This window comes from Dryobates pubescens, chromosome 1 (genome assembly GCF_014839835.1).
Source record: "Dryobates pubescens isolate bDryPub1 chromosome 1, bDryPub1.pri, whole genome shotgun sequence".
Taxonomy (NCBI): Eukaryota; Metazoa; Chordata; class Aves; order Piciformes; family Picidae; genus Dryobates; species Dryobates pubescens.
Genome location: NC_071612.1, coordinates 31,104,733 through 31,130,987, shown reverse-complemented (window position 1 = coordinate 31,130,987; position 26,255 = coordinate 31,104,733). Strand labels below are relative to the sequence as shown.

Genomic DNA, 26,255 nt, shown 5'->3' with positions numbered 1-26,255 from the left:
TTTCCAACCCCACCTAGATGCATTCCTGTGCAAACTACCCTGGGTGATGCTGCTCTGACAGGGGGGGTTGGACTGGATGCTCTCTGGAGCGTCCTTCCAACTTCTAATGTACTGTGACACTGTTATACATCAAACCCAAGTGCCACCAGGCCTGGCTAAGAAGGCACATCCCGGGGGCCACCCAGAGTGGCTGGCTTCAGCTTAGAGCAGTGGGGAGGTGAGCAGCAGTGCGGTGCCATCATGGGGCAGGTCATGAGTGCTGCAGAGTGGAGCTGTCGTAGGGCTGACCGTGAGCATGGCAGAGTGGCAGCAACATGGCACCATTGTAGGGCAGGCTGTGAGCATGGCAGAGGGGCAATGAGGCTTCCCAGCACACAAGAGTTCAGTCTCCTCGCTGTAGTAGAAGGTGGTGTCCATGTCATCTGAGTGGTACCCTGATTGGTACCTACTGGTGTGGATGGAGGCTTTGGACATGATGGACTCATAGCTCTTGCTGGGTACCTAGAGCCACCAGCTTCAGCCTAGAGCAGTGGGGAGGTAAGTGGCAGCATGGCACTGTTGTAGGGTAGGCTGTGAGCATGGCAGAGTGGCTGCAGCACGATGCCATCGTAGGGCATTGTGTGGGCGTGGCAGAATGGTGGTGGCACTGTATCATCATAGGGCAGGCTGTGAGCATGGCAGAGGGGCGGTGGCACTGCATCATCATAGGGCAGGCTGTGAGCGTGGCAGAGGGGCGGTGGCACTGCATCATCATAGGGCAGGCTGTGAGCGTGGCAGAGGGGCGGTGGCACTGCATCATCATAGGGCAGGCTGTGAGCACGGCAGAGGGGCGGTGGCACTGCATCATCATAGGGCAGGCTGTGAGCACGGCAGAGGGGCGGTGTGGCTTCCCAGCACACAAGAGTTCGGTCTCCTCGCCGGAGCAGACGGTGGTGTCCGTGTCGTGTGAGCGGTACCTCAACTGGTACCCGCTGGTCTGGCTGGAGGCTTCGGACGTGACGGACTCCCTGCTCTTGCTGGGCACTCAGAGCTGCCAGCTGCGGCCTAGAGCGGCGGGGAGGCGAGGGGCAGCGCGGCGCCGTCGTAGGGCAGGTCGTGGGCGCGGCAGGGCGGCGTTGAGGCCTCCCGCCCGCACAAGAGTTCGGTCTCCTCGCCGGAGCAGATGGTGGTGTCCATGTCGTCCGAGTGGTACCCCGACTGGTACCCGCTGGTCTGGATGGAGGCTTCGGACATGACCGACTCGTTGCTCTTGCTGGGCACCAGCGTGCTGCGATAAACCAGGCAGAGACAGGAAGCACAGCAGGTAAGAGGCTGGAAGGGACCCTCAGAGATCATGGAAAACAGGGAGCTGTGGAGCATGGCTGCTGGAAGGCAGCTGGGGGGTTGATTCCTACCAGCAGCTGCTTTCCATAGACTCATCGAATCGCTAAGGCTGGAAAAGACCTCTAGGATCATCCACTCCAACCATAACCCAACTCCCATGGCCACTAAACCATGTCCTGAAGCTCCTTGAACACCTCCTGGGATGGTGACTCCACCACCTCCCTGGGCAGCCTGTTTCAACCCCTCACCACTCTCTCACTAAAGAAGCTTTTGCTCAGGTCCAACCTAAACCTGCCCTGGCACAACTCAAACCCATTTCCTCTCATCCTGTCTCTAGGTACTCATGAGGAGAGACCAACCCCAGCCTCATTCCAATTGCTCTCAGGTAGCTGTAGAGAACAATAAGATTTCTCCTCAGCCTTCTCTAGACTAAACACCCCTAGCTCCCTCAGCTGCCCCTCATATGATGCCCTCCAAACTCCTCACCCTTGTTGCTCTTCTCTGGATACCCTCCAGCACCTCAATGTCTTTCCTATGTTATAGCACCAAGAACTGAACCCAGAACTCAAGCTGTGACCTCTCCAGGGCTGGGTACAGGGGCACCATCACTGCCCTGCTCCTGCTGGACAATTGTTTTGTTCCAGGCTAGGATGCCCTTGGCCTTCTTGGCCACCTGGGCACACTGCTGGGTCATGTTCAGCCACCTGGCCTCCAGTTCCTTTTCCACCAGGCTGCTTCCCAGCCACTCTGCCCCAAGCCTGCAGCATTGCTTGGGGTTGTCGTGACCGAAGTGCAGGGCCTGGCTCTTGCTCTTGTGAAACCTGGTTCCACTGGCCTCAGCCCACTGATGTAACCTGTCCAGATCTCTCTGCAGTGCCCTCCTACCCTCCAGCAGATCAACACTCCTGCTCAATGGAGTGTGGTCTGCATACTTTCTGGTGGTGCCCTCCATCCCCTCATCCAAATCAGCAATAAAGATATTAAACAGAACTGGCCTCAATACCAAGCCCTGGGGGTCACCATCAGAGCCACAACCCAAGCAAAAGGCTGCACTGAGCAAAACTGGCTTCCAGCCTTTTGAAACATGCTTTTGGTTATAAGCAGCGACCTTGTCATCAGCCCTGATTGCACCAATGTGTGAAAAAGAGATTTCCTTTCATGGGACACGAGGAGTTAGATGAAATGGAGAGGAAAGAATAAATCAATCAGAGGTGTTTCACACATCTCAGCTGTGGTGCGACCCTAACTGCATTGGGTCTTGTGTTTGCACTTCAAGATGTTCTGGGAGTGAAAAAAAAAAGCAGCTCTGAGAGAGCATACGTGAGCTTCCAGCAGCACTGTGCTTCCTGTGAGCTGCACAATGAAACCCCGGCACAATGCTCTGAAAATACAACCCAGGTACATCCTGGAACCTCGAGAGTCAGCTTCAGGGCAAAGAAAATAATCAAACAAATAAACCAGAAGGGAGGAGAAAATAAGAAAGAGGAGAGGGGAGCAAAAGGGAGGAGTGGGGAGCAAAAGAGAGGAGAGGGGAGCAAAAGGGAGGAGTGGGGAGCAAAAGAGAGGAGAGGGGAGCAAAAGAGAGGAGAGGGGAGCAAAAGAGAGGAGAGGGGAGCAAAAGAGAGGAGAGGAGAGGGGAGTAGAAGAAGTGGGGGGACACACACCAAGGAGGGGAGGGGGAAAGCAAAGTGTAGTGTTCTTTGCCATCACAGATCCTCACAACTAAGCTCAATCGTGCACACCAGCTCAGTTCCTTCAAGGGGGACTAGGGGGAATGGATCCAAGCTAGAGGAAGGGAGACTGAGATTAGATGTCAGGAAGAAGTTCTTCAATATGAAAGTGGTGAGAGACTGGCACAGGTTGCCCAGGGAGGTGGTGGCAGCCTCATCCCTGGAGGTTTTGAAGGCCAGGCTGGATGTGGCTGTGAGCAGCCTGCTGTAGTGTGAGGTGTCCCTGCCCATGGCAGGGGGGTTGGAACTGGATGGTCCTTGAGGTCCCTTCCAACCCTGACAATTCTACGATTCAAGGGGTGCTGGATGCTTTTCTAGCTGCCCAGTGTGAGTCCTGTCTGCTGGCTGGCTGATGCATCCAGCAGCTGCATCACCTCTCCTCTCCTGGTACCAGCATGGATGAGCAGCTATACAGTGCACAGTTTTCCTTTGAGTTTTCAAAACTAAAGTAGGACAAGATCTGGTCACCTACAAAGATTTTACAGACCAATCAGTCTTGTGACATACTGCAGGGCTTTACAAGGTCATGATCAAGTTTGTGTGCAGCCCAAGCCTTACCTGAAGGGGATTTTCACTTGTTTGTCACTCTCTTCCAAGGTCTTCAGCTCTTCTGAGGCAAGAACCATCCCACTATCTGTCTGGTTCTCCTGCAGAGGTGTCAGAATTAAATGGAAAGCATTAATAACAACAACAATAACAACAGTACTGCTACTACTAATGGTACTACTACTAATAATAACAGTAATACTACAACTACTACTACACCACTCTTCAGCCCTCAACACAGAAAGGACATGGACCTGGTGGAGAGGGTCCAGAGGAGGGCCATGAAAATAATCAGGGGGTTAGAGCAGCTCAGCTGTGAGCACAGGCTGAGGGAGCTGGGGATGTTCAGCCTGGAAAACAGAAGGCTCCAGGAAGACCTAATAGCAGCCTTCCAGTGCCTGAAGAGGGCTACAGGAAGGCAATGGCTTCAAACTAGAGCAGAACAGATTTAGAGTGGATGTTAGGAACAAGTTCTGCACCACGAGGGTAGTGGAACACTGGAACAGGTTGCCCAGGCAGGTGGTTGAGGCTCCATCTGTGGAGATATTCAAGGTGAGGCCGGACAGGGCTCTGGCCAACCTGACCTAGTAGAGGATGTCCCTGCTGAGTGCAGAGGGGGTTGGACTGGGTGAGCTATGGAGGTCCCTTCCAACCCAAACCTTTCTATTAAAAACAAAACAAACCAAAACCAAACCAAACAGCACAAATCCCCAAACCAACCCAACAAACATCTCCAGGAGGGAAAACCACGGCAAGAAGAGACAAACTTACCTCCTGAACAACTTTTACAGTGGTTACCAGTGGGACATCCTCAAAGGTTTTCACGCTCACAGGGCGGCTTTTCCTTTTGCTACCTTGTCGGTACTGACTGAAAAGCAAACAGAACACACCAATGGTTCATGTCCACTGCCCACAGCTTGGCTGCAAACAGCACAGACACAGCAGAATCCCTTTTGTCTCCCCACAGAGAAGTTCAAGCCTTTTGTCAAAACACGTTGTACAAACCTCAAAACATCCACCTAGAGAAAAGGACCAAGGGCCGAGAGCGTGGCATGTCCCTGACCTCCTGCTCCTGGCAACCTTCATCCCTGAGCTGAAATTCTAAGAACTTGGAGAACACAGCTCCTCTCCTCAGTTCCACTGGAGGGCTTCACTTCCTGCAAGCTTCTCTCAGAAGTGTAATAAACAGAGGAGCCTGGAGCACAGACAAGAGTCTCTTCCTTTGGACCACACTTCTGAGACCCCTGGCTGGACCTAGGACAACAACAGCAGACTCAGCAGCCTGACGCCCTGAAACTGTGGGGACCAGGACAGGGAGTGCTGCATCTCTCTTGCAGGCTCTTCTCCAAAAGAAGCCCTCTGGCCAGGATGACAGCCATAACAATGAAATAAAATAGGACAAAAAAAAAATAAAAAATAAAATGAAATGAAATTGCCTTTCATGGAGGTACAAACAAAACAGCCACCCCCAGCTTTCTGTCCGAGGGGTTATGGAGTAAAACAGATGTTGTCCCAGTTACACAGGACAAATTTACGTTCCTAACTCTAGTGAAAGAAAAATTCCTGTTGTCAGAAGCAAAACCTGCAGCCAGTTGAAGCACAAAGCTGGAGGCAGCTAAGAGAATCACATCGAATCATCACAGAATTGTTAGGGTTGGAAGGGACCTCAAGGATCCAAGAGGCAAAGAGAGAGCTTCCTCCATGCCCTGCTGGGACACCTCACACTACAGCAGGTTGCTCACAGCCACATCCAGCCTGGATACAAAAACCTCCAGGGATGAGGCTGCCACCACCTCCCTGGGCAACCTGTGCCAGTCTCTCACCACCCTCATGGGCAACAACTTCTTCCTGACATCCAATCTGGAATCTCCCCACTTCTAGTTTTGCTCCATCCCCCCCAGTCCTATCACTCCCTGACACCCTCAAAAGTCCCTCCCCAGCTTTCTTGGAGCCTCCTTCAGATACTGGAAGGCCACATTTAGGTCTCTTGGGAGCCTTCTCTTCTCCAGACTGCACAACCCCAACTCCCTCAGTCTGTCCTCATACGAGAGCAGCTCCAGCCCTCTCCTCATCCTCCAGGCCCTCCTCTGGACACCTTCCAGCACCTCCAGATCACTCACCCCATTTCCCAGCTTTGAGGCTAGCTATGCTGAGCCCTGCCTGTATCCAGCAGACATGAATCTAAGCTGGTTGGGGGCTTTCACAGGTTCCCTGTGTAGCTTGCCCAGGTGCTCAATTACACTTTAGAATGGCTTTAACGTTTGAAAGTCAAGTATTTGCTGCCAATAAAATTCAACCTTTTGCTGGGGCCACAGAATCATTAGTTAATTAGCATCCTCTTTTGAGCAGCTTCTCCTGTACTGAAAACTGTGACTGTGCTCCCTCTCCATATTCTCCTCCCAGACTTAAAACCTGTTCTTTCAAGACCTTAGCACTGACCATGACTTCTGCTTCTGTGACTTTGCAATGGTATCTAATCCACTTCCCATCCAACCCTGGAAGGACCAAAATCATCTAAGGGACAACCAAATCAACCTGTCCTCTTTGATTAGCTGACCTTGACTGATTTGGTTCAGGCCACAGCTTGCCTTCTGAGTGTGAAAGCTCCCCAGGTGCTTGTATTCAATTGTCCACACAGCACAGAACTGCAGTTAGAGTGTGGTGAGGCGTGGGAATCCCAGCCTGCTGCTCTGAAGAGTCTCCTGCCCCTGCTCAACAAGAGAGCCTACATGGCCTGCAATGAATGAGATCCTCCTGGTTAAGCCAAGCTATTGTGCAAACTGGACCTGGAACAGTATGGAGGCAGAGAGAGAGGCCACATGCAGAGTGTGACTCCTGCCTGGTGGCGGTGAGGCCTCAGCTGGTGTCCTGAGAGTATTTCCTGCCACGTGTTTGCATTTTGTCATCTACTGTCCCAGTAAAAAAAAAGACCAAAAAGGCCCTGCAGGAAATCCAAACAGATCTTCCCTGCCATCCATCACACCACCAACTCTGCCTAAAGATGAAACTTAGATTGGTTTCTCTTGACTTGCTCCTGACAACTCCATGCTGGCCATTTGCAGCTACTTCATCTTCTCGTAGGCATTTAGTATCATTTGTTTGATTGCTCCTAGGGTTCAAGTAATTGAAGGGCTACTCCTTTGCTGCTCTTTCTAAAAACAAGCACTGTCTTTACACCTCCTCACATCTTCTTTACCTCCCCTGACTGTTCTCAGTGCCATTTACTGGAGGTTCTGTTTGCTCAGCCAAATGAAGCAGGTGTAGGGAGGTCCTGCTGCTTTTAATCTACCTCAGCAACCCAAATATTCTTTCACACCCTCTGTTTTGCCTGTGTTTGCTTTTCCTCCTCCAGTTTAGAGATAGAGTTGATCAGGCTCTCCTCACAGTTAGCACCCTTGTGAAGGCAGAAAAAGACATCACTGAGCAGATCAATCTTTCCCACCATCTGTATAGTAAGATCCATGCCTCCTAAATAATTTTCAGCTACCAGAACAGAAGAAAGCCTCTAAGGGATGTCTTCAGCTCCCCACTTTGCCTCTCCTAGAATGGTTTCCACAAGTCCTTTCACAAGCCTGTCACACTGGAAGATGTGAGAGGAGATTCAAAGTCTCTTTAAAAGGTTGACAGATCTGACCTCTGTTCATAACAGGAAGTGGGGGGCCAGGAAAAGCCACACAGGAAATATCAGAAGTGGAAAATAAGTATGATGTTTTCAGTGTTAAATTGTTCTTTTTTTGTCTTGGAAATACTATAGTTTGGACTGCCCCGCTACTGAAAACATCAGGTTGAGAGCTCAGCTCCAGGACCATAACTTCAACCAAAGAGTGAAATGCATCCTGTCTACCTGCTCTTTCCCAGGGCCACATGAAAATGTCCTCCTACAGCCCCCAAAATAATCAGAAACTTTGTCTTTGGTTGGATGTAACTCAAGCAGTGAGGGAGAGGGCTCCACTTGGTGGAAACCACATAGAACAGAATAGAATTAACCAGGTTGGAAGACACCTTTGAGATCAAGTCCAACCTATCACCCAACACCATCTAATCAACTGAACCATGACACCAAATGCTTCATCCAGACTCTTCCTAAACACCTCCAGTGATGGTGACTCCACCACCTCCCTGGGCAGCACATTCCAATAGCCAATGTGTCTTTCTATGAAGAACTTCTTCCTAACATCCAGTCTAAACCTCCCCCGGCATAGCTTGAGACTGTGTCCTCTTGTTCTCATGCTGGTTGCCTGGGAGAAGAGACCAACCCCAACATGAAACAGAGTTCACAGAATCAACCAGGTTGGAAAATACCTCAGACATCATCAAGTCCAACCTATCACCCAACACCATCTACTCAACTAAACCATGGCACCAAGTGCCTCATCCAGTCTGTTTTTAAGCACCTCCAGGGATAGTGACTCCACCACCTGCCTGGCAGCCCATTCCAATGTGCAAACACTCTTTCTGTGAAGAATTCTCTCCTAACATCCAGCCTAAACGTCCCCTGCCACAGTTTCTCTCTGCCCTGACCCATCTGGATCCATCTCCTCCTTCTGGGATTGCAGCAAGTGGCCCAAGGCTCCCAGCATCTATGTGGCTGAGTTTGAGCTTAGGCAGCATTTGGCTGAGAAAAGACTTTTACCCTTACATCCAGTGCCTGAGGTCCTCACAAGGTCCAACATAAGCCCTGCTTAGATGCCTCAGCACAAACTCCTTACTGCCACAAGATCCTACAGGACCTACCACTAGTGGTCCATTGTGGATGCCGCAGCAGCCCACTGGAAGCAAGGAGTGGACATAAACCAGGGACAAGACTAATTAGGTCCCATTCCCCTTGGCTATCAATTCATGACCTATTTACCAACATTGCACTTCAGGAAGGGAAATGGCACAGAGGTTTTTAATAATAGGTCTGTTACCATTAATATTGTAGGGATCTGAAATACAAGGGAGTGAACACAACTGAGAATGGTTTGGGGTGGAATGCACCTTGAAGGTCATCCAGTTCCAGCTCCCTGGGCATGGGCAGAGACACCTTTCACCGGCCCAGGTTGCTCAAGGCCTCATCCAGCCTGGCTTTGAACACCTCCAGGGAGGGGGCAGCCACAATGCCCTGGGAAACCTGTTCCAGTGTCTCCCCCACCCTCACTCTTCCTCATCTCCAGTCTAAATCTGCCCTCCTCGAGCTTCACTCCATCTGCTCCCATCCCATCACTGTAAGCCCTCATGAAAAAGTCTCTTCCTGGAACTGGATTTGGAACACTTTGTATTTGCTCTGCTTCTTAAACATTAAATAACAACTTAAATACTTAAATTTAAATAAATACTGTGGAAGTTTTGGGGATTTTTTAATGAAAATATAATAGGGGGGGGGAGGGGAAATCCCTTAGCTATTGCCTACAGATTCTACAGACACCTTCTTATCTCTATGGAGTAGGTTAAATATGGACCAGGCAGCTGAAGCCTTTTCCTTTTCATGAACAAAACCTGCTCAGGGGCCCCAGTAGGATGTCAGCCATATAAAATACCTAATTCCTGCTGTGTTGTCATAATGAAATTTGGGATCACAGACTTCCTCTTCCTCCCTACAGGAAGCAGGTGAAGTGGGGAGAGAGAGGCCTGAATCCTCTTCCATGTTGAGCGACACTGACAGAGGAAGGACAACGTAGTCTTTGCCATCCTGTGGAATGCAGTGAAACAAAAGCAAACATTAACTAGGTCACAGAGACAGACAGACAGGACCAGCTACACACAGAGGATGCATCAGTCCTGCACTGCTGACTTGGTGGTTTTCATAGAATCACAGAGTCACCCAGGTTGGAAAAGACTTCAGAGATCATCAAGTCCAACCTATCATCTAATACCAAACCCCTCCTAACAACTAAACCATGGCTCCAAGTGTCAAATCCAAGCCTTTCTTGAACACCTCCAGTGATGGGGACTCCACCACCTCCCTGGGCAGCACATTCCAATGGCCAATCTCTCTTGCTGGGAAGAATTTCTTCCTAACATCCAGCCTAAACCTCTCCTGGCACAGCTTGAGACTGTGTCCTCTTGTTCTGGTGCTGCTTGCCTGGGAGAAGAGACCAACCCCCACCTGGCTACAACCTCCCTTCAGGGAGTTGTAGACAGCAGTAAGGTCTCCCCTGAGCCTCCTCTTCTGCAGGCTAAGCAACCCCAGCTCCCTCAGCCTCTCCTCACAGGGCTGTGCTCCAGACCCCTCCCCATCTTTGTTGCCCTTCTCTGGACACCTTCCAGCATCTCAACATCTCTCCTAAACTGAGGAGCCCAGAACTAGACACAGGACTCAAGGTGTGGCCTAACCAGTGCTGAGTACAGGGCAGAATTAATTCCCTGTTCCTGATGGCCACACTGCTCCTGATGCAGGCCAGGATGCCATTGGCCTTCTTGGTCACCTGGGCACACTGCTGGCTCATGTTCAGAATCAGATCACCCAGTCCAACCCCGCTGCCAGAGCAGCATCACCCAGGGCAGGTCACACAGGAATGCATCCAGGCAGGTTTGGGATGCCTCCAGAGACGGAGGCTCCCTGAGGTCTCTGGGCAGCCCCTTGCAGAGTTTTGTCCCCCAGCTGGTGGCTTGAGCAAGCAGGGAGCACATTTCATGTACCTGACGGACACTGGCTTGCAGCAAGTTGCCCAGGTGCTCCACCAGCTCTGAGAAAGTTGGTCTCTGCTTGGGATCTCCATGCCAGCAATCCAGCATCGTTTGGTACCTGGAAGGACAAAGCCCAGTGACATAGTCAGCACCTGCTGCGTGCTCCAGCACCTGCTGTCATTGTCAGGCAAATGAGGGCAGGTGGAAGAAGAGTTTCTCACATTTCTGGTGTTGTGTAGTCTGGTGCCCTCATTCTGGTGCCTTCCTTCAGCCTCCTGCAAAACTCTTCATCAATTTTCACTCCTGGGTAGGGTGAGGCACCTAAAATGGGAGCAACAGGAACCTCAGTGCATGAGATTCATATGCCCTGGGGTTCATTTCCAGGCAAACCATTGGAGTTAATAAGGCAATTCAGTGTATTTAGCTGTGCAAACAGTTTCTGTCTATGATGGGAATGAGTAAATGAGGCACATCATCACATACTGATCCTGTATGAAGAAGCATTTCAAATCCATGATCCAATATTTGCATTTTTAAGGAGATTGGAGTCTTTTATTTTGATGGAGAAAATAAACAGGAGATTATCAAGAGGCAAAACATAATCCTAAAGAAGATGCAGGCATGGGAGGCTTGGCTGAGACACCTGATGGCTGTGTGGCCATTCAGTGAGACCTGGACAGGCTGAGAGCTGGGCAGAGAGGAACCTGATGAGGTTTACCAAGGATGAGTGCAGAATCCTGCATCTGGGAAGAAAGAATAAACTGCAGCAGGACAGGCTGAGTGGTGGCCAGCTGGAGAGCAGCCCCTAGAACAAGGACCTGGGAGTGCTGGTGGGCAGCAAGTTCTGCATGGGACAGCAATGTGCCCTGGGGGCCAAGAAGGACAATGGGGTCCTGGGGTGCATTCAGAGGAGTGTGGCCAGCAGAGCCAGGGAGGTTCTCCTCTCCCTCTACCCTGCCCTAGTGAGACCTCACCTGGAATATTGCATCCAGTTCTGGGCTCCCCAGTTCAGGAGGGACAGGGATCTGCTGGAGAGAGTCCAAGGGAGGGCTACAAGGATGCTGAAGGGACTGCAGCATTGTCTGGGGAGGAGAGGCTGAGAGCCCTGGGGCTGTTCAGTCTGGAGAGGAGAAGACTGAGAGGGATCTGATCAATGTCTATCAATATCTGAGGGCTGGGGGTCAAGAGGGAGGGGACAGGCTCTGCTCAGCTGCACCTTGGGATAGGACAAGGAGCAATGGATGGAAACTCCAGCACAGGAGGTTCCACCTCAACATGAGGAGAAACTTCTTCACTGTGAGGGTCACAGAGTCCTGGAACAGGCTGCCCAGAGAGGTTGTGGAGTCTCCTTCTCTGGAGCCTTTCCAGTCCCATCTGGATGTGTTCCTGTGTGACCTGTGCTGGGTTCTATGGTCCTGCTCAGGCTGGGGGGTTGGACTGGATGATCTCAGGAGGTCCCTTCCAACCCCTAACATCCTGTGAACACTTTGACTGTTTTCTTCAGACACTATGGTTTGAATTGAAGATGGAAAGCAGCTTACATGAAATGAAAGCAACTCACCTAACGAAAATATCTCCCACAGCAGAACTCCGAAGGACCACACATCACTCTGGATGGTGTAGACTCGATCAAAGATGGTTTCTGGTGCCATCCATTTGAGGGGCAGTCTGGCCTGAAAGTGTTTCCATAACAAAAAGGTTTAGCAAAACACTGAGTCCCCACCACAAAGCCATTTAAAAGGGAACAAACAAGGAGTCCTCCCTTCACGTTCATCCTCCCTCCAATATTAAATCTCTTTCCGGCAGAGAATCTGAAACTCACATCTCCTTTCCTGACGTAGTCTGGGTCCTTGTAGATGTCCCTAGCCAAGCCAAAGTCACAGATTTTGACCACATTATTGTCTGACAGGAGGATGTTACGAGCAGCCAGGTCCCTGTGGATGCACTGCCAAGAGAAGTAAACAACATCACACACTGGCTGCCGGCGCAGCCCTGCCCGCGGCACTGATCTCTTTCACATCTGCGCTGTCCAACCCTCAAAGGCTCAGAACCTTCTGAGAAACAGAAACTTCAGCAGCAGCAGCAGTTAGAGATTTTATTCTTGTCATTATTATTATTATTTTTAAGTGCCTTTTTGATGGTCACAACTGATTTGGCTCGAGGGGGGCTTGTGCTCCCCAGGCCAAACACGGATCTGTTTACCCACCATGCAGAGAGGGCCTTTGAAGTTACCTAATTCATTATCGTAGGGAGCTGACAGAAAGCAGCTTCAGATCTGATTACCACTGGATTCACTAAGGGTGATTTACTCAAATCTGGGTCCCCCCACTCTCTTTCTGAAAAACACAACCACAGTGAGATGCTGATTTGATTCCACCACAAACTAATCTTGACTGCAGAGAGGAAAGTCCATCTCTTTGCCTACGTAGAACAGCTTAGCCAACAACCCAAAGGCTTCTAAGCTCGAGCCTCAGTAGCTTGAAGTAAAAAAATCAAACCAAACCAAAAAACCCAAACAAACAAAAAACCCCACAAAACAAACAAACAAACAAGCAAACCCCAGACTTTTAAAGTGACTGCAGATTTGCTTCCAGTATGGACTACAACTGCAGAGGCTGGAAAGCCAACTGCAGAGGCTGGAAAGCCATACTTCACAGTAACCACAGAAATACTCAGGTTGGAAAAGCCCCTCAGGATCACCAAGTCCAACCATGACCCCTACTCTACAAGGCTCACCCCTAAACCATAGCCCCAAGCACCACATCCAAACCACCTTGAAACGCAGCCAGGCTTGGGGACTCCACCACCTCCCTGCCCAGCACATTCCAATCCCTGACCACTCTTGCTGGGAAAAACTTCTTCCTACTCTCCAGTCTAAACCTACCATTTTGCTTGAGGCCATTCCCTCTTCTTCTGTCACTAATTACCTGTGAGAAGAGACCAGCAGCATCCTCTCCACAAAGTCCTTTCAGGGAGCTGTAGACAGCCAGGAGGTCTCCCCTCAGCCTCCTCTGTTTCACACTAACCATCCCCAGCTCCTTCACTTGCTTTTCATCAGACTTCTTCTCCAGGCCCTTCCCAGCTTCCTTTGCCCTCCTCTGCCCTGGCTCCAGCACCTCCACATCTCTCTTGTGTTGAGGTGCCCAGAAATGGACACAGCTCTCAAGGTGTGGCCTGAGCATAGCTGAGTGCCAGGGGACAATCCCCTCCCTGCTGCTGCTGGCCACAGCATTGCTGATCCCAGCCAGGATGCCTTTGGCTTTCTTGGCCACCTGGGCAAACTGCTGGCTGCTCATCAGCTGCTTGTCCATCAGCACCCCCAGGTCCCTTTCAGCCAGACAGCTTTCCAGCCACACTGCCCCAAGCCTGCAGCATTGCCTGGGGTTGTTGTGCCCCATATGCAGGACCTGGCACTTGGGCAAACACCAGCCAGGATGTATGAAGGTCAGAGAAATGCATGTTTGTAGGAAAGCCTCTGAAGTCTGCTCTTGAACACCCGGCCTCACTCTAGAGCAGTTGCACTCCCTACTTCTATTTCCTTTCCCCATCTCTAAGTATATTATTGTTTGTTTGCATACAGCTGCAGGCAGTTCCCCACTCTTGCTGGAATTTACAGCCTTTGAAACATGTATCTAGGATCACAGCACAGAAAAGCACTTCTAGAAGGACAAAACGCAGGCGAGTGAGATGCTATTGACTGCCAGGGTGCCTCTGGCTCTCCAAGGAGTCACCCATGAAGATTCTGTCTTCTCACAGTGCCCTTTCAATCCCACTGCACAAGTTACAGGCAGCCTCCTCAGAGCAAACTCCTTTAGTTTACCTTCATTTTTTAAACCCAGCAAGAGTGGTCAGGGATTGGAATGTGCTGCCCAGGGAGGTGGTGGAGTCCCCAAGCCTGGATGCATTTCAAAGTGGTTTGGATGTGGTGCTTGGGGACACGGCTTAGGGGTGAGCCTTGTAGAGTAGGGTTCTGGGTTGGACTTGGTGATCCTGAGGATCTGTTCCAACCTGAATGTTTCTGTGATTCAGTTACCCAGGGATTTGTCCCTAATTCCTTTAGCCACCCCTGTAAGTCAGCTGCCCTCTTCCAACTGCTTAATCAATCTTCTGTGGCTCTGTGACCCATAAGCCTTGCAGAGCTGACTCTTAACATTTGTGTCAATCAGTGCATGGCTTGTTTCCTTTTCAAGCCTTGATGGCTTGGCTATATCTTAGGGCAAAAAGAAAATGCTGAAGGTGTGGTTTCCCCCTCCAGCCCTCCAGCAGCCTTTCCTCCAGTCAAATAAATACCATGCCACTCTTCCTGAGGGCTTCCTTACTTTGCGTGAAGCCAGGAACTCCATCCCTCTGGCCACCTGGAAGCTGTAACAGATGAGGTCCTCCATGGTCAAAGGGTTCTTGCAAAGGTCTTCAGGCCCAGCTGCAAGGAATCAGATGACAGCAAGACATGTCACCCTTTGTCACCCATAACTGCTCCTTAGGTGAAAGTCCCTCCTAACCCTCCTAACTTTCTGCCATGTCGAGGTGGAAGAGCAAAGCACCTCTCTTTTTGGCCGGGTAGTTAGCACTAACAACCCATTGCACACCACAGCTTCATGAAATTTGAGAGGATAGCTTACAAACTCCAGAGTTCCTCACTTGTCCCCAGAGTTCCTGTCACTGGAATGATGTGCCAAACAAACCCCAAGGAAAAACAACCAAAGCTCAGCTCCCAAGTTCCTGGGACAGCAAAGGCTTGCTTGTCATCTCAGGAGGTTCAAGAAAAGTGTGCAACAAGTGTGGCCAGCAGGGCTGGGGAGGTTCCTCTCCCCCTCTGCTCTGCCCTGCTGACCACAGCTGCAATCCTGTGTCCAGTTCTGGGCTCCCCAGTTCAAGAAAGACAGAGACCTGCTGGAGAGAGTCCAAGGGAGAGCCAGGACTTGAGCATCTCCCCTGTGAAGAGAGACTGAGAGCCCTGGAGCTGTTTAGCCTGGAGAAGAGAAGGCTGAGAGGGATCTGATCAATGTCTATCAATAGCTGAGGGGTTGGGAGCAAGTGGAGGGGGCCAAGCTCTTTTCAGTGGTGCACAGCAATAAGACAAGGAACAACAGGTTCCAGCTTGAACATAGAAAGTTTCAGCTCACCATGAGGAGAAACTTCTTTAGAGTGAGGGTGCCAGAGCCCTGGAGCAGGCTGCCCAGAGAGGTTGTGGAGTCTCCTTCTCTGGAGACTTCCAAAGCCCATCTGAATGCATTCCTCTGTGACCTGAGCTAGATTCTATGGTTCTGCTCTGGCAGGGCGGTTGGACTCAATAATCTCTTTGGGTCCCTTCCAACCCTTGACATCCTGAGTGATCCTCTGTGAACTCTGGCCGCCCTCTGGACCAGTCTGATCCCAACCTTTGCTGAAATCAGTGATCCCTGATAGACATTGGTAGCACTGAGCACTTTGTGTTGCCTCTGCCAAAGGAGATCATGGCAAAGGCATCAGTGGAAGCACATCAGAGGGTGTGTATACCCAGGAGAGGCTTTCAATGAGAGAATAATTCAGGTTTCCTGTTCCTGAGTGACCACCTGCACAGTGGGAAGGCAAATCAGTCTCTCTGCAAACAAGCAGTGAAGCAGAGGGTGTTGCATGATCTTTGACTTCTGGGTAAACATTGAGGACACGCAGCTAGAGCCTTAGGATCTCAGAATCAGAGAGCTGTTTGGGTTGGAAAAGCCCTTTAAGACCACGGAGTCCAACCATCACCCAACACCACCGTGTTCCCAGGTGCCCTGGCCACACATTTCTTGAGCACCTGCAGGGATGGTGACTCTACCACCTCCCTGGGCAGCCTGTTCCAACCCCTGACCACTCTGTCAGGACAGAAAATTTTCCTAGTATCCAACCTAAACCTCTCCTGTCACAATTCCAGGCCATTTCCTGTCGTCTGACCAAGGCATACTGCCGTGATGAGCAGGGGAATGGTTTTCTGTTCGTCCTTCCCCACTCTGCCTCTCTCTGCTGAGAGCTTTCTGAGCACTGTGAGACACCACAGACTTCTGCTGTCTTCACAGCATACAAATCCCATGCTTCTCAGGGAACCCTCTAAGGACCCTTTAGCATCCTGGCACATCTCTCTCTGCCCTGCCTGGGGAGTTTGTGCTCTGGAGGCGTTCAGTGGATTGGGCTGAGGGGGCTGGTTCTGCGCACAGTGTCGAGGGAGCTTTGGAAACCACATGGGTCCCAAGAGAGCTTTGAGAATCACATCAGACCCCACCAATGGCAGAAGCAGACACATCCTACCATCCTCCTCTTCCACATCGCTCAGGGAGCGCTCCTCCACGAAGCCAGAGCTTGCTGAGCTCTGGCTGCTCGTGATGCTGTCCAGCCGCCGCTTCAGGTCTGCAGAGACCTCGCCCACGTAGTTCTCCTTCCCCTGCCGGAGCCTGGTGCTTTTGGTCTGGAAAGGTGAAGGGAGAGTGGGAGAAATCAGAAGCAGAAAGCCTACCAGAACTGATGTGTCCCAGGAGTTTATAGTCAGTGTTTCACCTCCCTTTCAAGCCCTTTGCAAAGGGGGAATCCATCACAGCACCCAATCTTTGCATCCCAGTTTGAAAGGAGGAGGATGGAGGCTGGCTGGCTGGACTCAGCACTGGTGAGGCCACTCCCTGAGTCCTGTCTCCAGTTCTGGGCTACTCAATTTAAGGACACTGAGACTCTTGAACATGTCCAGAGAAGGGCAATGAGGCTGGGGAGGGGTCTGGAGCACAGCCCTGTGAGGAGAGGCTGAGGGAGCTGGGGTTGCTTAGCCTGGAGAAGAGAAGGCTCAGGGGAGACCTTCTTGCTGTCTACAACTCCCTGAAAGGAGGCTGTAGCCAGGAGGGGGTTGGTCTCTTCTCCCAGGCAAGCATCACCAGAACAAGAGGACACAGTCTCAAGCTGCACCAGGTGAAGTTCAGGCCGGAGGTGAGGAGAAAGTTCTTTCCAGCAAGAGAGACTGGCCATTGGGATGTGCTGCCCAGGGAGGTGGTGGAGTCACCGTCCCTGGAGATGTGCCCTTGGATATGGCACTTGGAGCGATGGTTCAATTGTCAGGAGGTGCTGGGTGCTAGGTAATAAGTTGGATTTGATGATCTCTGAGGTCTTTTCCAACCTTATTGATTCTATGATTTTCAAACTCGTTTCTGGATTCCCCTGAGAGGGGCTCTGATTTCTGGAGAGGGTTGGGAGGATCCATCCTGTCCAAGGCTCAGACTGCTGTGTGTACCCAGTGCTGAGCATCCTGCTTGGGACACTTGTCTTATTTTGTTTCCACCCACAGCCTTTGGGCTGTGCTCTGCCATGCTGGCAGAGCTGAGCCTTCCTGCAGTGCCTGTGTTCAGAGCAGAACTTCTTCAGACTGCTTCTTGATGGTCCTCACACACTATGGTGGGGGCACCACTGAAGGGCAGGGAGGGCAGCCCAGTGCTGCACTCATCGGAGGCAGTTCTGGTAGGGACATGCCAGGCCTGCAGGGTGACAGCACCAGCAAGCCCCCAGCCATGAGCACACAGGCTCACAAGCTCAAGCACACTCTTCCACTCCACAGCATGGCATCAGTCTACTCCCACATCCCCGCAGCCACCTCCTGGGGTAGTTTCAGGCTATGCTTTGAAAGTTTTCCACAGGTCTTGAACAGAAAGCAGTAGAATGTAAATGAATCACCACTGGGTGTAAAAAGGAAGATGATCAGAGGGTCTGAACAACCCCTTTGGACAGATAATAGACATCAAGTTAGATGTGTTCGCTAAAATCCTCTCTTTTCAGCCTCCTCACTGGCTGCTGCCTCTGCTTGGCTCTTTGCTGGCCTTGGCTGTTTGGCTAAGTCTAACAAACAATACTCTGCTCTTCCTCTTGTCCCTTTGAGTCCAGGGGGGTAGAGGGAAGAGGGCAGGGAAGGGGAAGCTGTTAGCTCCCCTGGTTTTTGGCCAGGGGGGTTCTTGTGTTGTTTATCAATTGTAAATATTGTCTATTTTGTCCCTATTCCTGGCATTCCATTGCAGATTGTGGTTGTGCTTGGAAATACAGCTTCCTCTGCTTCCAGCTGGGCTGAAATTTAATGTTGGGAGGAATTTTCCACCCAGCACACCTCCACGTGCTGGGGAATAAATGCCCCCTTTGGAGCTGCCCAGGGGGCAAGTGTGGATGCTGCCAGCCCCCCTCTCATCCACTACAGCTTTACCTCCTGCTGCTGCAAAGGGCCTTCTGCTTAACCTCTCCCCTGGCCAAAATTCCACCAGCCCTCAAAAATCTCATTTCTTCCTTTCTTCTCCTGAGCCACTGAGCGCCCCTAGGGAGGGTGCCAGTCACACAGGCTTCCTCCACCACATTTCCACTTTCTCCTGCTTCAGCTTGGTGACTTTTCTGCCCTGGCAGGGCTGTTCTTTTTCTCTTGTCAATTCCCATCCCCATCACTTATGTAAGCAAGGGTCAGCACCTTTGTGCCTCTTCTCTCAAGGCCTCTCAGATGTTTGTTTATCCTTTTTACCTCACAAGAGGATGCAGCCAGTTGCCTTTGCCAATATAAAATAGTAAACAAGGACAGAAAAAAATAAACCCCCCTGGAGAACCAAGAAGCAGTCTGAAGAAGTTCTGATCTGAACACAGGCACTGCAGGAAGGCTCAGCTCTGCCAGCATGGCAGAGCACAGCCCAAAGGCTGTGGGTGGAACCAAAATAAAACAAGGGTCCCAAGCAGGATGCTCAGCACTGGGTACACACAGCAGTCTGAACCTTGGACAGGATGGATCCTCCCAACCCTCTCCAGAAATCAGAGCCCCTCTCAAGGGCATCTAGAAACAAGTTTGAGAAAAGAATAGAATAGAATAGAATAGAATAGAATAGAATAGAATAGAATAGAATAGAATAGAATAGAACAGAACAGAACAGAACAGAACAGAACAGGTTGGAAAAGACCTTGGAGATCATCAAATCCAACCTACCACCCAACACCATCTAATCAACTAAACCATGGCACCAAGCACCCCATCCAGTCTCTTCTTAAACACCTCCAGTGATGGTGACTCCACCACCTCCCTGGGCAGCATATTCCAATGGCCAACCCCTCTTTCTGGGAAGAATTTCCTCCTAACATCCAGCCCAAACCTTCCCTGGCACAGCTTGAGACTGTGTCCTCTTGTCCTGGTGGTGATTGCCTGGGAGAAGAGACCAACCCCCACCTGGCTACAAACTCCCTTCAGGTAGTTGTAGAGAGCAAGAAGGTCTCCCCTGAGCCTCCTCTTCTCCAGGCTAAGCAAAATTCCAGCCTCCAGCCTCCTCCTCATCCTCCTTTCAAACTGGGATGCAAAGAGTGGGTGATGTGATGGAGCTCCCCTTTGCTAAGGGCTTGGGAGGTGAAACACTGACTGTGAACTCCTGGGACACATAAGTTCTGTAAGATGACTAACAGCAAAAAAGAGATGTCTAGCCTGGTCAGCAATGAACCAAGGCAACAGGAGAAAGAAAGATCATCAGGTGCTGGAAGATCCCCAGGGTATCTGATGGATACCCTAAACAGGCACTGCAGCTATTTAAGGTGGTCTGGAGCTTAACTAAGAAAGGAAAAAATTCAGGCTGATAATCAGAGAAAACTTCCTGGCAGATAGGGCCAAGTGGAGAACAATCTGCCAAGGGAAATAGTGGAAGCCCAGTTCCTTTGCACATTTTAAGCTAACAATAACAAAAGAGCTCCACTGCAGGGGCCAGGGGGGGAAACTAGATGACCTCTGATGTCTTTGCCATCTCTCATTCCCATGAGAAGGGTGAGATCTTCAGTGTCCCCAAGGGCTGGCACTTCAGCCTGCACCAGAAACAGAAACACTGTGTGTGGAAAAAACCCAGAAGAGCAAACCTGAGCCTGTTCCAACCCCTGGGCTCCTTACCTTGTAGGGCACAAACTCACTCCTCTTGCTCCGGAGGTAAGCTGACAGGTTGCCAAACTTGCAGTATTCCACAATCACCATGAGTGGGCCTGTGCAGAGCACAAAGCAGTTCCTTAGGGAGAACAGTCAGGGTCCCACCTGGCCTCACTGCAGGATTTGCTGCTAGGAATGCAGGCATTTCCAAATACCTTCTGCTACCCAGAAATTTTGGGGTTTAATGCCAGTAATTAATTAATTAAATAAATACATTCATATAAATCTAACTCAAGGAGGAAATGCTTCCTTTTCTGCTGTGCAAGGAAGGAAAAGGAAGCACAGGCTCACAGGATGTTAGGGGTTGTAAGGGACCTCAGGGGATCATCCAGTCCAACCCCCCTGCCAGAGCAGGACCAGAGAATCCAGTACAGGTCACACAGGAACACATCCAGATGGGGTTGGAAAGGCTCCACAGAAGGAGACTCCACAACCTCTCTGGGCAGCCTGTTCCAGTGCTCTGTGACCATCACAGGGAAGAAGTTCCTCCTCATGTTGAGGTGGAACCTTCTGTGCTGCAGTTTCCATCCATTGCTCCTTGTCCTATCCCAGGGTGCAGCTGAGCAGAGCCTGTCTCCTCCCTCCTGACCCCCAGCCCTCAGATATTGATAGACACTTATTAACCCCCCTCTCAGTCTTCTCATCTCCAGACTTAAAAGTCCTAATTCCACATGGGAGAACATATAGTGATGTGCTTAAAGCAGCACTGTGCTCACTGACATTGCAAGGATGCAACATGCAGCCTAGAGTGACCTTCACTGCAATGAAGTTCACAGGGTGAACATCCATGAAGTTTGTGCAGGCACTTCAGGCCCTGAACACTTAGCCCAGGACTCTGCTTCAAGCCTAGATGCCTGACTGTCCAGTCCAAATGTGGTGGTTCATGCTCATGCCACAATGATGGATTCCCATCCTAGCTTCCATCTCTATTTACTGAGGAAAGAACTGAGGAAAGAACTATTTCTGTATGATGCTTCCCCTCAGCTACTGCACTTCTGCCATGGAACTTCCACCACTGAAATTCTGATCCCAGAGGGAGCCAGCAAGCCAGCTCCCCTGAAGAGTTATTACTGAGTTGCTTTACACTGAATTTGTTCCAAATTAGCTTGCAGGGCTGGGATTGTAAAACAAAACATCTGTCCCTGATTATAGAGCAGAATGGGTTCATCCAAACTGCAACCTCCCCTCCTACATACACACACACAAAGAGGCACCCAGAGCCCATCCAGAGCCACTGAGGGGAAGTCACAACTTGTAGTCACGCTCCAGCTGGTGAAAAGGCTAAGAGCAACTTGTTAAACCAGGTGCTGGACTCAGACCCAGGATTTGTCCGACATAGGCTGCCCACTATGAAAGCAGAGCTGAGGCACAGCCAAATGAAGTGGTAGCACAACTAGGGGATGGAGCTGGATGTAGCAGTCAGGGCTTCTGAACCCTTCTTCCACCTCTGGACCTGCTCCCTCTGGCCAGATTTTACTTTTCGGATGAAATTGACTATTCCTTTCGACCCTTAATTCTGAAACTCAGTTTCCTCTGCAAGCAGAAGTGGCACAAACAGGGTTTTCACCAGCACCTCCCCACCCACTGAGCAGCTCCTCACCTCCTGGCTTGGTGCAGGCTCCAAGCAAATTGACGACGTTAAGGTGGTGACCGATGTGAATGAGGATCTTCAGCTCTGACATCAGTGCTCTGTGCTCACTATGGGTTGCACCCTCTGCAGAGGAAAAACAGCACAGGATCAGGAGCATCATAGGCAGAAAGGTTTTCCCTGTTTCTGTATTCTCTTCTCTTATTTTTCCAGTCCACCTAATGAGAAGCCTTGTTGGTTGGTAGCCTGGCTCAGCTGTGCTGCAGGACACTGTTAGAAGCTAGGTAGGTGCTTGACAGGGTGGGTTCTGCTCTGCCTTTAAAGCTTTTCCAGGGCAGTACCTCAGAACAGGGACACAGCCATTCCAGGTTAGCAAACAGCTTTATTTTTTTCTCCCTACAGAGCTTTTGAGCAGTTTGTACTCTGTCTTTTGGCTCTTACAGGCCAGAATAACTTGAAACCTGCTGGATGCGCTGGAGTGTGTCCAGAGATCAGAGGGCTGCAGCTCCTCTGCTGTGAGGACAGACTGAGAGAGCTGGCGTTGTTCAGTCTAGAGAAGAGAAGGCTCCAAGGAAGCCTCATTGTGGCCTTCCTGTATCTGAAGGGAGCTACAAGAAAGCTGGGGAGGGACTTTTGAGGGTGTCAGGGAGGGATAGGACTGGGGGGAATGGAGCAAAACTAGGAGTGCATTTAAAAAGTGCAGTGCAGACACAGGCAAGATGCATTTGCTCTACATCTAGCAAACGCATGGAGAGAAGCACACTGCTAAAATAGTAACTTGGAAAGCCCCAGGGCACCTTCAACCAAGGAAGGGTGACTAGGCAAGAAGGGAGAGCAGATGTCCTCTGCTTGGCCCTGTACAAAGCAGATGCTTTGCTGCCCATTAGCTTCAGAGAGAGTAGAAAAAACTGTCAAGAGAGGCACAGATGACACCAAGAAAGGAGTATCTGCATTGGGATGCTGGTACAGCCTCCCACAGCTGCCTGCCCCTTCCAGCTCAGCTGGCTTTGCAGAAGCTCTGATCCCATCAGATGCCTTCATCTGCCTGTCAGCGGGCTTGGGCAGCTTTGCTCTGACTCTCACAGAGCTCACGCTGTGATCCCAAGGCAGGCATGACCCCAGCGCTTCCTTCAGCAGCAGGACAAACAAGCTCCCTTCCCTCCTGAGACAGAGACAGCCCTCAGAGGTGTCAGACACCAACACATTGGCCAGACCAACCCTGTGCAGTGCTACAGGCTGGGGTCAGAGCGGCTGGAGAGCAGCCAGGCAGAAAGGGACCTGGGGATACTGGTTCATAGTAGGCTGAGCATGAGCCAGCAGTGTGTCCAATGGCATCCTGGCCTGCATCAGGAGCAGTGTGGCCAGCAGGAGCAGGGAGGTCATTCTGCCCTGTACTCAGCACTGGTTAGGCCACACCTTGAGTCCTGTGTCCAGTTCTGGGCCCTTCAGTTTAGGAAAGATGTTGAGATGCTGGAAGGTGTCCAGAGAGGGGCAACAAAGCTGGGGAGGGGTCTGGAGCACAGCCCTGTGAGGAGAGGCTGAGGGAGCTGGGGTTGCTTAGCCTGCAGAAGAGGAGGCTCAGGGGAGACCTTATTGCCCTCTACAACTCCCTGAAGGGAGGTTGTAGCCAGGTGGGGGTTGGTCTCTTCTCCCAGGCAAGCAGCACCAGAACAAGAGGACACAGTCTCAAGCTGTGCCAGGGGAGGTTTAGGCTGGATGTTAGGAAGTTCTTCCCAGCAAGAGAGATTGGCCATTGGAATGTGCTGCCCAGGGAGTTGGTGGAGTCACCATCACTGGAGGTGTTTAGGAAGAGCCTGGATGAGGCACTTGGTGCCATGGTTTAGTTGATTAGATGGTGCTGGGTGGTAGGTTGGACTCACTGAGCTCTGAGGTCTTTTCCAACCTGGTTACTTCTATCCTATTCTAACAGTGATCCTTCCTCAGCGGCTCTGGGCAGCACAGGGCACGGGAGGGGGTGTGCACCACCGGTACAGGCAGTTGGCTTTTTCCTCTCTCCTGGTTGCAGCGTTATCCTTATGCCATCCCTGTGTTGTGCATGCCAGGTGGAGTTTCAGTCAGCATCTTTACCTTTCAGCATTTTGACTGCCACTGTTTTGCAGGTGGCAGTTTTGTCGATCCCGAAGGCGTCTGCCTCTATGACCTGGCCGAACGCTCCACGCCCAAGGGGTTTGCCTGCAAGGGAGAAGATGAACACACACTGCTTTAGCTGCCTGGCACAGTGGGCAAAAGGTGCAGGACAAACAGCAGCTCTGCACTGGGCTTGTGCAGCAGAAATTCACAACAAGTGGATAATGGGGAGAGGATGAAACTTAAAAGGCAGAATTCCAGAGTGCAGTGAGGGAGAGGAGAGCACATCAGCACCAGCACCTTAAGCACTCCTGGCTGCTGGCCTCATGATAAACCCTGCAAGGAACTGAGACTGACTCACAGAATGCCTCTGGTTGGAAGGGACCTCCAAGCTCATCCAGTCCAACCCTCATCTCAGCACTGCAGGCTCAACACCAAACCATGTCCCTAAGCACCAGCTCCACACTCTGCTTGAACCCCCCCAGGGATGGTGACTCCAGCACTGCCCTGGGCAGAACTTTCCAATGGCTGAGAATAATCTCCTAGCATCCTGAACCTCCCCTGGGGCAGCTTGGAACCACTTCCTCTGGTCCTGCATCTTGCCACCTAGAAGAGGCTGCCCCCTGCTCACTCCAACCTCCCTACAGAGGAGCTGCAATGAGGTCTCCCCTCAGCCTCCTCTTCTCCAGCCTGAACACTCCCAGCTCCCTCAGAGAATCTTCACAAGCTATGTGCTCCAGGCCCTCCATGGGCAGTATATCCCATGGGACCACAGGGCACATCTGGAGATGATGCCCCAAGGCACATCCATGGCAAATGAGGACCTGAACCATCTCTCAGCACTGGGCTGGCTGCAGCATTACTGAATGGCTCATGCACTTCAGACATACCCAACAGCATCTCTGAATGACTCCTGCATTGAATCCCAGAAACATTCAGGTTGGAAAAGACCCTCAGGAGCACCAAGTCCCACCATCAACCCTACTCTACAAGGGTCACTCCTAAACCATAGCCACAAGCACCACATCCAAACTACCTTCAAACACATCCAGGCTTGGGGACTCTACCACCTCCCTGCCCAGCACATTCCAATCCCTGACCACTCTTGCTGGGAAAAATGTTTCCTGCTGTCCAGTCCAAACCTACCCACTCACAGCTTGAGGCCATTCCCTCTTCTTCTGTCACTAATTACCTGTGAGAAGAGACCAGCAGCAGCCTCTCCACAACCTCCTTTCAGGGAGCTGTAGACAGCCAGGTCTCCCCTCAGCCTCCTCTGTTTCACACTAACCATCCCCAGCTCCTTCAGTCAAACCTCCTACGATTTACTCTCCAGGCCCTTCACCAGCTGCAGGCATTCCCAGCAGCATCTCTACATGGCCCCTGCCCTGCACACCCCCAGCCAGCAGCACCTCTGTCCAGCAGCACCTCTGCCCTGCAGCACCTCTGTCCAGCAGCACCTCTGCCCTGCACACCCCCAGCCAGCAGCACCTCTGCCCTGCAGCACCTCTGCCCTGCACACCCCCAGCCAGCAGCACCTCTGCCCTGCAGCACCTCTGTGCAGCAGCACCTCTGCCCTGCACACCCCCAGCCAGCAGCACCTCTGTCCAGCAGCACCTCTGCCCTGCACACCCCCAGCCAGCAGCACCTCTGCCCTGTACACCCCCAGCCAGCAGCACCTCTGCCCTGCAACACCTACCCAGCCAGCAGCACCTCTGCCCAGTAGCACCTCTGCCCTGAAGCATCTCTGTCCTGCACACCCCTTAGCCAGCATCACCTCTGCCCAGTAGCACCTCTGCCCTGAAGCACCTCTGCCCTGCAGCACCTCCCCAGCCAGCAGCACCTCTGCCCTGCACACCTACCCAGCTTTAGGCGGTCCCTGGGAAATTCCCACTTGCTGGCATCGTAGGGGAGCCGTTCGCAGTGCTCATCTAGGGGGACTTCATCAGGATCCATGATGATTGACAGGTAGCCAGTCTTCATGTCCCCTCCATTGGCCTGGAAAACGGGATGAGCTGTAGTTGCACGGGTTTTTCTGCAGGCCAAGTGCCATTTTCTCACTCTGCAGCGTGCCCCCCGGGCCCCAGAGAGGCCAGGCTACCACTTCCCTGCACCGTGGCGCCACGAGTGTGAGCATCGTTAATTACTTGCATTGGGTTTTATTATTGTTTAATAAGAATAATTAAAATACCCCAACCAACAGTTGGGACACTTGTTTGGTTTGGGGTGGGTTTTTTTGGTCTTTTTTTTATCAAGGGCCTGCTCAATTAAGAACAAATTTCTGTGCCCTGGGTTCCAGGCAAGAATGTTGTGGCATGGTGAGGAGGAAGGTGGGGGGGGGAAAGGGGGGGAATTGCCTGTTGATTTAAGAACAATGGAAAGAAACAACACAAAAGGGCCTCGAGTCAGCTCTCATTTGTCATGCAAGAGCAGGGCCGATAGGACAGGAGGAGAGGTT

The 26,255-nt window shown here is 51.4% G+C and overlaps 1 protein-coding gene across 1 annotated transcript in view; it reads right to left on the bottom strand.

Annotated features, from left to right (window-relative positions):
- Window positions 1–966: 966 nt before the first annotated feature.
- KDR (kinase insert domain receptor) overlaps window positions 967–26,255 on the bottom strand; it is a 50,183-nt gene continuing 24,894 nt past the window's right edge. Inside the window, exons 17-30 of the mRNA XM_054163406.1 lie at window positions 25,660–25,795; window positions 23,801–23,905; window positions 21,725–21,838; window positions 20,092–20,180; window positions 16,476–16,632; window positions 14,528–14,628; window positions 12,031–12,153; window positions 11,770–11,881; window positions 10,430–10,529; window positions 10,221–10,326; window positions 9,119–9,270; window positions 4,371–4,467; window positions 3,612–3,700; window positions 967–1,267 (exon numbers count right to left, since the gene is read on the bottom strand). Coding sequence (XP_054019381.1) covers window positions 1,045–1,267; window positions 3,612–3,700; window positions 4,371–4,467; window positions 9,119–9,270; window positions 10,221–10,326; window positions 10,430–10,529; window positions 11,770–11,881; window positions 12,031–12,153; window positions 14,528–14,628; window positions 16,476–16,632; window positions 20,092–20,180; window positions 21,725–21,838; window positions 23,801–23,905; window positions 25,660–25,795 — 1,704 coding nt within the window. The 3' untranslated portion in view covers window positions 967–1,044. The remainder of the gene's footprint in view (window positions 1,268–3,611; window positions 3,701–4,370; window positions 4,468–9,118; window positions 9,271–10,220; window positions 10,327–10,429; window positions 10,530–11,769; window positions 11,882–12,030; window positions 12,154–14,527; window positions 14,629–16,475; window positions 16,633–20,091; window positions 20,181–21,724; window positions 21,839–23,800; window positions 23,906–25,659; window positions 25,796–26,255) is intronic.